The sequence below is a fragment of the Oreochromis aureus genome, linkage group 8 (assembly GCF_013358895.1).
Source record: "Oreochromis aureus strain Israel breed Guangdong linkage group 8, ZZ_aureus, whole genome shotgun sequence".
In the NCBI taxonomy this organism is placed as follows: Eukaryota; Metazoa; Chordata; class Actinopteri; order Cichliformes; family Cichlidae; genus Oreochromis; species Oreochromis aureus.
The window spans coordinates 24229227-24242137 of NC_052949.1; the positions used below are offsets into that span (position 1 = coordinate 24229227).

The 12911-nt window shown below is 40.7% G+C and overlaps 1 protein-coding gene across 1 annotated transcript in view; it reads right to left on the reverse strand.

Moving 5' to 3' along the window:
• pkd1b (polycystic kidney disease 1b) overlaps positions 1-11913 on the reverse strand; it is a 35139-nt gene extending 23226 nt beyond the window's left edge. Inside the window, 12 exon segments of the mRNA XM_039616668.1 lie at positions 233-3744; positions 3747-3896; positions 4611-4747; positions 4873-5018; positions 5240-5371; positions 6543-7304; positions 7402-7667; positions 8208-8355; positions 8518-8636; positions 9438-9631; positions 9813-9993; positions 11838-11913. Of these exon segments, the coding sequence (XP_039472602.1) occupies positions 233-3744; positions 3747-3896; positions 4611-4747; positions 4873-5018; positions 5240-5371; positions 6543-7304; positions 7402-7667; positions 8208-8355; positions 8518-8636; positions 9438-9631; positions 9813-9993; positions 11838-11913 (5823 nt within the window).
• Between the last annotated feature and the right edge of the window lie 998 nt (positions 11914-12911).

A 12911-nucleotide genomic window follows, 5' to 3' on the forward strand; every position in this document is an offset into this window, starting at 1 on the left:
ATACCGTTTGGTTGACAGAGGAAGGTCTCCTCCCTTCCTTGTGCACAGTAAGGGTGAAAATGTAGATTGTGCCAGGGTGTAAATGATTGCTTGGTATAGTCATCCTACTGCTGGTCCCCCTGATGGGCTGCTTTACAAAACAGGACTCTTTGGAGTTCTGCAAATTGTTATTTTAGTTAGACACAGAATGAATGCAACACAATAGAAATCTTAAACATCCAAAGCTGCCTACCTCTGTCATGCAGGTCCAGTGATACTGAAGGGCATCTTCTACTCCTGGCTCAATATCAGGGTCATAAGAGTTGGATCCATCAAGGACAAGGTTGTTTAGGCTGGACCACAATCTGTGGGAGCCTCCCTTGATGAAAGCTACTAATGGTGAGTGGACCACTGTGATGTTAGTCTTCAGTTTGAGGAGGATGGGAGTTTCCTGGAATGAAAGTGTGAATACCAGGCAGTAGCTCCCTACATTAAGCGCATGCTTTGGGATTGAGAGAAAAAGCGTTGCATCCTCCAGATTTTGGAGAATGACTTTGTTTCCGGAAATATCAGTGTTGCCGTAGGTACAGTCTGACTCGGTGAATACCTCCCACAAATAGAGAGTCTTGTAAGAAGAGCAATTAATATTCACACTTACTTCAAAGAAACTTGTTCTAGACCTGAATATAGTAGACTGGCTTTGAACCAGGGAGGCCTGAGGGCTGGAACATTGAAGATCCTCCACCTCTATGTGTAGCTGTGAGGACACATTGCTGACACTGTTGAAAACTGTGACCATAACTTTGTATTTGCCAGTGTTATAATAAGTGTGGTTAACAGCATTTGACTCTGTCACTAATAATTCCTTGGACTCTCCAAAGTCCCACACATATTTAATATTGCTTCCTTTGCCCACTGTTGCAGAAAATCGGACAGCATGTTCAACAAATATTTTCTTTGAACGACAGACAAGCTTTACTTTCCTAACAGGCCACTCAACTGTAGCAGTCAGGTTTACTGTCTGAGAGCATTGTCCATTGCTGGCTGACACACTAACAAATAATGAACCATTATCCAAGGGAGTAAAGATGACATCTTTTCCCATGAGCCAAGTGGGCCTTGACCTTTCCAAGTGAAACATCCAGGTGTAGTTGACTGGAAATCCACTTTGAACCTCTGCTTTGAATTGGGTTCCTTTCTGAGCTTCTAGAGTACTAGAACAACAGTTTACAAGTTGCAAACCTTGAACTTGCTCAGTGATTAGAATGCCAGAGGACGCCTCTGCACTACTGACCTGGTTGAAAGCTTGAACTGTAACTATGTGTCTCCCGACTGGAAGACTTGATGTGGTGTATTGGCCTTCAAAAATATCATGACTTTGAGTCCAATGTTTGTTTTGGAAAGTTATAAGAAAGCTTACATTACTTCCTCTGGAGATTGTTGGAATAAATGTTACTTGTTCGTTACTACAGAAGGAGGACTTGCTATTGCCCAGCACGAGACCTTTGATTGCATCCTGGACTGTGACATCGTGTGAAACCATCTGCCAACTTATCTCATTGGAAACATTCAGATACACCTGGTAGGTGCCTGCATGTGGAAATCTGTAGCTAAATGTTTGACTGGTTGAGGTAAAAATGTTTTGTTTTGCAGTTCTAGCTTTCCAGTCCCAATGCAGATCATTACCCTTGTGAATAAACCCATAAAAGGAAAGAGTAGCACTTGCATTGACATAAAATGGATGTGTGTTGTTGTCAATTTGAAAGCCTACATCTTGGACTTCTTCCTGAACCAAAAACTGTTTGGTGTTGTTACTCTGGCTAACAGCGTTCCAAACTACAACTGTGACAAGAAAAGAACCCAGACTTGGAAAAGTGTAAAGCAGAAAAGGTTCTTGTGTCTGAAGGGGTAAAAGGTTAGCATTTATATGCCAAAGGTATTGTAAGTCTGATCCGGTATCCACAAAAACAGAGATATTCACTACTTTCTTCCATGCCACAAAATTTGACTGTACTGTTATGACTGCATTTTTTACACGTTCAACTACTACTAAAGAAACACTCTTGGTAACCTCACCCAACACATTGAAGGCTCTAAGCTGAACTGAAAGATTACCAAGTGTTCCAGGTAACAAATGAAAAAGTTCTCCTTCACCTGCAATTTGTTGGGTTGTTTCACTCTGTCTGGCAAGCCAATGGAAAGTAATGTTGGAGCCTTTGGTGACTGAAGTAGTAAACAACACTTCCTCATGAGTTGGTATATATTTCTCATTTATCAGGCTTTGACATTCAATCTGAAGTCCCTCTATTCTTTCAAATGCCTCAATCAAAATATCTGCCTCTCTTTTACTCAATAGATTCTGTGCTATAACGCTTACTCGATACACTCCTGGTCTCGGGAAAGCAAATCTAAACTCATGAGTTCCCTGACTGGTTAAAAATATGCCTTCTACTGTCCAAAAGTAGCTGGCACTGCTAATTCCAGCACTGCTAACTGCTGTGATGACAGTTTCCTCTCCTACCACAGAATAAGGCTGGCTGGTGTGAAGTGAAAGGTCTGAAACAGGGAGTAATACATTCACTGTGAGGGTTGTAGAGTCCCGGCTAACAGCGTTAAATGCTATTGCAGTGACTGTGAACTGACCCAACAAGGTAAAGACATGTGAGACATTATGTTTCTGCTCTGCTGGCGACCCATCTCCAAAGTTCCACAGCACTGACACATTGGTGCCAGCACAACTGGCAATCCAAAATGATGCTACTGTATTGACAATCAGTGCATCACTTTGGCTATTATGCCTAATAGAAAGTCCACTCACTGGTTTTTGAATGGTAATGTTAACTTTGGCTGTTTTGTTGCTGACTTTGTTACTTGCTGTTACTGTCACCTCTTCAACACCTTCATCTTTAAAGACAAAACACCTCTCAGAGTTTTCTGTTACAGCAGCAAGATCATAAGAGTTACTAAACCATTTGAACTGATAACCCATCATCTGTTCAGGGGACACTAACACACTAATGCATATTTGTTCGCCAACTGCCACCACACTCTGTGAGGATTGCATCACAACATTCGTTATTGGACTTTGAACACAGATACTCGTATTAAATGAGGTACGTGTGAAAGAACTAAACACAGTCAGGTTAACATGAAAAATACCATGGCTTGGAAATATATGCATGGCTGTGGCCTGTCCTATCACAGTTACATTTGAGTCTTTAAACAGCCAATGGAAAGTCAGACTGGATATGTTTCCATTCACCAGAGCTGTAAACTGCGTGTCTTTTCCACTCATGATGCATTCTGTCGGGAGAACACCTCTAATAGTCAAACCATAGACCTCAACAATGATAGACTGAACAGCTTTGCTGACAGAATTACAGACAGTCACTTCTACTGTATAGTTCCCTGGAAACTTATAGATGTGTGAGATGGAACCATCCGTAAGATTCTCCTGCCGGGACCCATCACCAAAGTCAAAATCCCAGAGGAGGTCAGTGCCAGTGGAAACCTCAGCTTTGAAATCTGTAGCAGAGCCAACTTCAATTGATCTGTTGCTGGAGACAGTTAATCCAGAGATTTTCTCCATAACTACCACCAAATGCCAGGCACTAATGGATGAAACTGTGTTATTAGCCAGTACTGTGATGTTGTATACTTCTGCAGATCCAAACCTATGGCCAGTTCTAGCGTGGATGCTTTGGACAGCTTTAGAACCATCTCCAAAGTCCCATGTGTAGAAGACAACAAAAGTGGAGGGTTCGTGGAAGCTTCCAGATGGAAAGTCTGGTTGACAACAGGTACCAAAGTGGAAGGGGAAATGAAGAGGCTTATTAATTGAGGGCGGACATTTATCTTCATGGATGTTTCAGTGTTGTCATATTGATTGGAGACTTGAACGTGAAGTGTGTAGTCCTCTGGAGTGAACACAGAAAATGAATTTTGCTTCAATGTACTGAATACTATAAGTGCACAACAGTCAACCAAAGCGTCATTTGTGGTACTTCCTACTAAAGATTTAAGAAAATTTCTAAAATATTATCCTTTCTAAAGTGGTTAAAAAAAATATGAATCTCCATTAAAAGAGAAACGAATGGTTTAAAATATCTACATATGATTCTGGGGTCCCTGCCAAAAAGGCAACAAAGAGAAAATTTAAAAGTTAAATTAAATTAACTAAAAGTTAATTTAATGTTCGCTTAACTGGCTGTTTAAAGCACCATTAAACTCATATTATTTACCTTTTTGGCCAGTGTGTGTTGGAGAAGCTAATTGTAAACACAACACTGCTCTACTGCGAACACATAAAATCGATATGCTGAAGGAGTTTGCAATCATTTGCCTCATTACACATCAAGCAGACATATAGGAACATTAGTATTTAGCATCTGGTTTGGTTTTAACCAATATGTCCACCAGACTTTCTAACAGTGTTGATGCTTGGTAGGTAGAATACAGTGGGTTTAGTGGAGTTAGTTGCTAAAATCAGCTGCTTGGTAAAGAAATAGGAAGGTCTGATTAAAAGTGGCAGTGAACCAAAACATTAAAGACATGGGATGTAAAGTTAAAATAGTGAAAAATATTACAATAATCAGCAGTGTCAATAATTTAAGTCTTCTGTGTGTGTTTACCTGGGATCCGATAGCTGTAGTTTACCGAGTCCTGGATATACATTTGCTTCTCTCTTCTTGCCACATGTGCTTTCATGGACTGACATGGAGCAGGCTGCGTGTGGATAACACTGCTACTACCATCCCCAAAATCCCATCTAAGTGACAAGTTGCATGAAAAGCATACAAAAAGAGCTTTATGAGTGCATTCTCAGTGTAAGACTTTCTTGTCAATGAAAAATTAAATAAAAGTCTTAGGAGAGATGGCTACAGAAGTCCTCACCTAAAGGTAACTGGAAGGGAGATATCAACTCTGACCCTCACAGTGTAGAGGTGAGTAACATCCATAGTCACAACCTCACTGACTGACAGGAACTCTGGGTCAGCTAGCAGCGTGATTTCATCTGCAGTCAGGAGGATTTGCTGGCTCTGCGAGCTCACTGGGTTGGATGCTGTCACCTACAGATAGTTCACTGATTACTAAAACTGTTTTTTCAATCCTTTTTCTATTAACTGTAATCATGAAATTTCTATTTATTATATTTGCCAAATAATATAAAACAACTAATATCTGAGCATAGTGCACATCACAAAGAGGAACAAAGCTTCTTCTTCTTCTTCTTCTTTTTTTTTTTTTTTTTTTTTTTTACCAGCAGCTTATACTCAGCAGGTTTCTTGAACATTACGCTGTAAGATTCCCCTTCATAGGCAAACTCTTTCAGGTCGTCAATCACCCATGAGAATTTTACTGAAGAGCCGCTCTCCACTGTGGCTGTAAATGACTACAAAATAAAACATAAAAAATGTCATTACATTAAACTAAGGTAACTAACATTACTTTTATATCCATCTTTAACTGTGATAGCAACTCTTACTGAAACACTAACTAAATCTAATACAAAATAATCAATGGCCTCCAAATTAAGCACTTAAGACGGCTCAACCACAAGTGGCCCAGTCAACCACAAATATTTGATGGAGCTTTCCATACAGCTACTGCAGTACAACTGATATGCAAGGTATGAAGAAGATGCACTGACACACTGTACTCCAGGTACAGAAGCACACTCACAGACACACCAAGAAACCCCATTAACTAGGCTAAGATTAACCAAGGGAGTCAAGTCAGTCAGTGATGTGTCAGCCTGAAACACTGTGGTGATCAACAAAGCAATGTGACCAGTGCAAAACCAGTTTTTCATTTATTGCAGAGAGCTTTCACCAGCTGATGAAGTATGGATTCAAATGTGAATCGTTGGTCCTATGCATTGTGAGCTGAAATATCTTGGACTTGATGAAATATTGCACCAATGATCCACTGGAATTGTAAATTAATGTAGATAAGAAACGTACTATACTTATCAACTTTATGTTACGTGGAAAGGTTCTTTAGGTATTCCTGCAATGTATTCTTGAAGTTATACTTGCAAATTTAACATTTTTTTGCTAAAAACAAACAAAACCAAAAAAATCTGACAAAAACAAACCTCTGGAAAAGATTTTAAGTTGCCAATTTGATTTCTCTGTAGTAAGAAAAAATAAATGTAAAATTGCCAGTGGCTGGAGTTATGTAGTATATTAGCTTTTTCCTGTGTTGGCCACCACACACACATGTAACCCTTATTTGGATAGACGGTTAAAATGATGGATGGATGGATGGATGGATGGATGGATGGATGGATGGATGGATGGATGGATGGATGGATGGATGGATGGATGGATGGATGGATGGATGGATGGATCATTATGAACTATCATCTGGGGACCATGTGTGTCCTCCAGAACTTGGACAACAATTCATCCAGTTGTTATTAATTTCTTTTGGTTGCATTCAAACTGGCATAACAATTAACATAAACTGCTATTTTGAGAGTCACACAAGCTATTTCGTTAAAATATATTGTTAAAAAAAACTTAGCATCTTTGTCACAGTTTCCTTTTTGGTGGTCTCACCTGCGATGTATCTACAAGCATCCTCAGGCATCCATGTGGCTCAACACTAAGCCCCATCACAGGCTCGTAGCCACAAACCTTCACACACAAACTCTGAAAGCTTTGTACGTCCATCACACTGATGTTCAGGATCTGAATTCCAGGTGATGATAAGACCAGAGTCACAGATGAAAACCAGGAATCCTGGGATTGCTTCCTACAGCCAAGTGAAGACTGAAACATATTTTCAGGACAGGATGGAAGAAACGGAACTCCAGTCTGGAGCACCGGGGCTGACCATGAGCTGCTGGCTTTTTCTCCAAACAGGGCCTTGAGAATAATGACAGTTGGGATATTGATTTGGACATGAATCTGGTTCTTATCATCTGGGAGTGGGTGAATGACCTCAAGTTGGAATTTAGACCTAAGACTGGGATTAGGACCTGTAGTAAGGGGCCTATTACCACTGACAGTGGCTGTCTCTGTCTGAGTATAGTCAAAGATGTCTTCATGCTCCGTAGCTCTGTGAAGGGTGTCCACATAAAGCATCCTTAGATTGCACACAACTCCATCCACCCACTTGCTTCCTTGGGGCAGTAAAGTAACTCCTTCCAACCAGCCTCCCCACTCCATCCCCCTAAAGGACAGGTAACTTTGGCGCCAGGGAGAGTTTCGTGAGGCTTCGCTGTTTAGGCAATGTAGAAATGTTCCAGAGTCAAGAGTGTGCTGTATAGCCACAATATCATCAGGGTAAACCACGATGGCTTGCTCTAAGAGGGGCAGCTATTGAAAAAACAAACATGATAATGTGTAAAGAATTATTGTGGCATACGTTTTAAAAGGTGCATTGTCCAAAAAGGTTGCAACAGGATCAACAAACCCTTATGGTGTTCAGCTCGAAGGTAGGGTTAATTTTCAGAGGCACGTCTGCCACCACGTGGTAGAACGGTGGTTGGTCGGAGTATCTTGGCGGTAAAGCAAAGCCCCGATTTCCGATGGCAGAGTCATAGGTACTGCATGGACTGGTGGTGAGCACGCAGGCTTCCAGTAGATGGCACCAGTACTGCCCAATGCTGCAGCCCCCTGTAGTGTTACACAGAGGTACTGCTGAGCAGCAGCTGAATGGATTAAGGAGAGAGCTGCAGCCTGACAAATTAAAAAATAGATTATTACTTACAGTATCTGACAAATACATCCTACAAATCTTTCCCATTGGCACCTACTCAGCTCGACTTGACTTGACTCAGTTTTTAGCGTTTTCTATTAGGTAGTAACTTGGTTAGTAGTTCCTAGTAGTACCTAGTTGGCCTGGGTTCCCAGCAAACTGAGGCAAGCTGAAAATGTGATGTCGATAGACTGCGTGCCATTTACGGGCCTGAGAGTGATGTCACTGGATAACCCAAGAGCCTGCATCCTTTTCTGGCTCTCTTCTTTTACACCAAGTCTTACGAAAGGCCATGGAGTGACCAACAGGTATACATCACCTCAATGTCCTCCAGTTTGTGTTGTGTTTGTGTTGCATACAAATGACACAAACTGCACACTGGACCTTCCTATAACTATCCCACCCACATTGAGGTGGTACTCAATTGTATTGAAAAATATCCCAAACTGAGTTGAGTTGTGTAGAGTTGAGCCAAGTAGGTGCTATGAAAAATTAGGCTTTAGTCACTGCTGTTTAAGTACCTGGAGGTACCAAGTGGTAGTTAGGGTTGCAGTAGGGCCGAAGTATCTGGACACGAGCCAGAGAGGACACAGGACTGGGCTGGACCACCAGTTCCACTGATAACAACTGACCTGCATGGCTGAACCACAAGCCCGGGAAAAGCTGCATCTGTGGGAGACATGGGAGCATACTTATATACAAAAAAAAGGAGTTGTGAGTGTTTCATCCTCTCCTTTCCCTAGTTTGGAATCACATAGCAACCGTTTATTTTATAATATCCTATGATTCCTTGAGTCAGGAGTCAGTGATTAAGCACAGTACTTTACTAACCTCTACTGTGTGCCGTCCGATGTCTGGAACACTGGGAAGAAGCTGTACGTTGGTTTCTGCATATATGCCGGTCATGAGAGCCAATCCAATGAGGTAACTGTCTACAGATGGTAAAGGCTCTACAGAAAAATGAATAAAGCAAAATCCCTTCAGGCCATTTCAAGTGACATTTTTTGCATATTTGACCTGACCCATTGAGGCATGGACTGCACTGGCAACAGTTCCTTCAAGTCCTGTAAATTGAGAGCAGGGGACCTCCACGGTATGGACTTGTACAGCATATCCCACAGATTCACAATTACACTGAGACTTGGAGAACTTGGAGGCCAAGTCAACACCTCAATTTTGCTGTCGTACTCAAACCATTCCTGAACCATTTTTGCTTTGTGGCAGGGTGTATTATCCTGCTACAAGAGGCCGAAGCAGTCAAGAAGAACTATGTCCATGAAATGGTGTGCATGGCTGGCAATAATGCTTAGGTAGGTGGTACGTGTCAAAATAACATCCACATGGATCCACAAGGATTTCCAACAAAACATTGCCCAAAGATTCACACTGCCTTTGTCAGCTTGCCTTCTACCCATAGTGCATCCTGGTGCCAGGAGTTCCCCAGGTAAACGATGAACACATTGATCCCTAATATATCCCACCCACTAACATTGTCAAGATGAAGAGAATAATCAGTGTCATAATGTCATGCTTGGTCAGTGTATATATTTGGCTTTGCCAAATTATCAGCATGTTCAGTCGAGCTGTCTTATTTTGTTTCCAGAGCTTGAACTTTGCTTGCCCTCTGCTTTTGGTTGTTTGCCAGCTTGCCTGCCACCTGAAAACCTGCCATACTGCCTGCATTCAGTTCTCCTTCCTGCTTTCACATTCATACGAGTTTCTGGTGTTCTTTAGTGAAACAAAAATCTCACCATTTACTTCCATTTCACAGATGAAACGGTATTCTCCTGCACACTGGGCCTTCCTCCACCTTCCCAGTGTTCCCAGTGCCATCTGAGTGCACTCCCCTAGACTATCATCATCTTTGTCCCACCATATTGGACTTTGTGGCTGTGCAACCCCTTCCTGGTCAGAGTCCTGCAGCCATACCCACACAGTGGTTTTCCTAAAATACAAAATGTTACACGTTCTGTGTTAAAGATGAAAAACAGTCTGAAGAAGCATATCCTCCTGAGATAACCAGGGTAATCGTTTGTCCTCTGCAGTAGACACACAAATCACAAAAAACTGGAACTTCTCAGGAGGATATGATATGAATGATTGTGTATATTGTTCGTCAGACTCACACTGGAAAGGCATGGAGAAAGAAACTTTGAAGTTCCAGGCTGTCAGCCGATGCTAAGTCCCCTCCAAGGGTCGTTCTGCATGAAGCCTGTGCTTCAAACCATGACACTGCCATCTCTGACAGCCAATAGCATCGTAGGCTGGTCAGATGAACCTGACTGCCTTGTGGGCAGGGAATGTTCTCTGCAAGGCAACAGCAAAACTTAGCTAACCACATGCAAGGAGTACTTTCTTAAATAACTCATGTGAATCATATCAGTGATTAGCTTTAAATCCAGGTGAACAAAGACACATTTGACATAATCACATTTCAGCTGTTATGTTTAACCTTGACATTGTGTTTGTGAGACTTCAAACCACCTGCTGCTTTTATCAGGAAATATGAGCTACAGCACTGGTTTTAGGAGAGAGGCACTACATGCTCCATGTGTAATGTTCTGTATGAAATACAGTCATTTTAGTGGGAAAAATGTTCCTCTTTAAAAGTTCTCTGCTACAAGTAAAATGCACACATTCAAACTGTGACAAGATCATCAGAAAAACTTAAGAAAAACTTTAAACTATGAAAAATTGAAGTATCCATTAGTCTCTTTTTGCTCCTTTAGTCTTTTTAGTGTTTTCTATCCTTTTTACTGGGCTGACGCGCATCATAATTCTTAATCTGAAAGGTAAGTACAAATGTCAAATTAGCATGCAAACCATAAAGATTTAAGATTTCCCTCTGAACTGTTGGAACTGACTTAAAAAATCAAATAAAAAGTAATCTATACCTCATAATTGCACTCAGGTACAGGATCTTCTTTGCACTCAAAAGTTATTATTTTATAGGCCTTATTACCATGAAGCATTAATTTTAAATAAAATGCAGCTAAAATATATAAAATCAACAGTTTATTTATTGATAAAATTATCAAATATATGGTTGGTATAAATTCAATGGATACGTTTCAAACAAATTTCATTTGATCAGCTTCCATTAAATTTAATATTTGAAATATTTGCATTTTGTATGTAACAAATTATATGGGGAAACAAATGCATGTAATTTCATATTTAAACTGAACATTACACTTTGGGCATTTTTTTCTTTTTTAAGTGCGGTCGCACAGAAGGAAGTCTCAGATATTAAGTAGGTCCTCTTGGGATTAAACCAGGAATCAAATATTCAAACTGCTACAATGTCAAGATTTTGTGAAAAATGTTAAATAGTTGGTAAAAGCTGGTAAATATAATATAATATTGTTCAACCCTTCAGTGATTAAAACAATGTATCATTATCAACAAGAATTTCTTGAAGTACATCAGTGAAACCGTTGTTATTACCAAACTTTAGCCACTAAGTTGGTGTTTAATAATAATGATTTTTTTTTAGACTTACAGGAGATAGCAGTTAATAGTTACATGGTAATAGCAGGATTTAATTTTGAAAGTCTGGCATTTTAACACATGCTCATAAACTCCTAAATAATGGAGAACTATCATTTGATGAAGAAGGATGTTTTATTTTCTTCAAAAATATATGTTTAAGTTATTTTCTATTATATTTAAGTATACTGCACTTCATCTTTAACTCGGTTTAACTCACTTTAATAAACACCAACGTTATTAAGCTTCATTAAAGCTTTCTTGCAGTTTGTTAATGTGCTGACAAAATTTGTCCACAAAAAGCCACCAAGCTGGCAAAGTCCTCGCTAAGTAAGTACGCGTTTCCAGCATTTCCAGGACTACGTTTCTGCCACACACACAAGGTGAAAATAGTAGTCACATTCTCTTTAACATTAAACAAACAGCAACATATACAATAAAAGCCATAATGCACAATTCTTGCTGTATACTGACATCACATGTAAAGTGGATGAAGAGTGCTACAACAATACTGTCGTATTCTGTGATCTCGTCTTCACATGTAACCATACGTTTTCTGAATTTGGAAATTATTTTGAAATGTTGAAGCTGATACTGCAGTTTTTCCAGAACACAGCATTTCTTTTCTATTTAGTAACCTGGTACAAACTTAGGATTCTCACCTCCAGCAGTTGTGATCAAAACCATACAAATAATCCATGGTAAAGAGTGTTTCTGCGGCACAAGCGTGGCTCTCATCTTGCCAAGCAAATCACGCATGGAAACAGAGCATTGTAGAAATTAATTTTCTCCTTGTATTACACTAGATTTGAAGATTCTCCTCATCTTAAATTTAGTGTCTAATCTTCCTTTCCATCAGCTTCTGTGCCTTCTGCACACTCACACACACATCTCCACTGAGCCCTCCTTCCCTCCTCCTGCAGAGACACTATGAGTTATGGTGGTACTGTTGTTTTAAAGGCCTCTTCTCTGTTCTCTGTGAGCGCCTGGGTGACTTTTACTTTGTCTCTCAGCAACAGCCATAGAAGCAGAGTGGACAGAGGAGGCCGGAGCTGCTCATTACCATGTTGTAAAACCTCCTGGCACTCAAAGAAAAGAAGCAGACTCCCTCAGGCTGGATGCAACTAAGGGTCCTGACAGAAATGAGCCTCACAGCCCAAAGAGTCACTGCAGTAGTTGTTTTAGCTTCACAGCACAGTGTGGCCAAAAGACTTTTTTTTTTTCTGTTAGAGCTAGAAAGGTCACTCTCCTGCAGTGTCTCCACACACTGTTGTCTCAGCAAGACCTCACCACCTACCCAACAAAGGCTCTGTGACGCACACGCAAAGACTAGATTTAAAGAGAGGATGCCATCCAGGTTGCCTGGAGAGTGAACAAATCATGTAGAGCAGGGGTGGGGAACTCCAGGCCTCAAGGGCCGGTGTCCTGCAGGTTTTAGATGTGTCCTTGATTAAACACAGCTGATTTAAATTTCAATTCAGTTCAATTTTTCAATTCAATTTTGTTTATATAGCGCCAAATCACAACAAAAGTTGCCTCGAGGCGCTTCATAGGTACAGAGAAAAACCCAACAATCATACGACCCCCTATGAGCAAGCACTTTGGCGACAGTGGGAAGGAAAAACTCCCTTTTAACAGGAAGAAACCTCCGGCAGAACCAGGCTCAGGGAGGAGCGGCCATCTGCTGCGACCGGTTGGCATGAGAGAAGGAAAACAGGATGAAAGACATGCTGTGG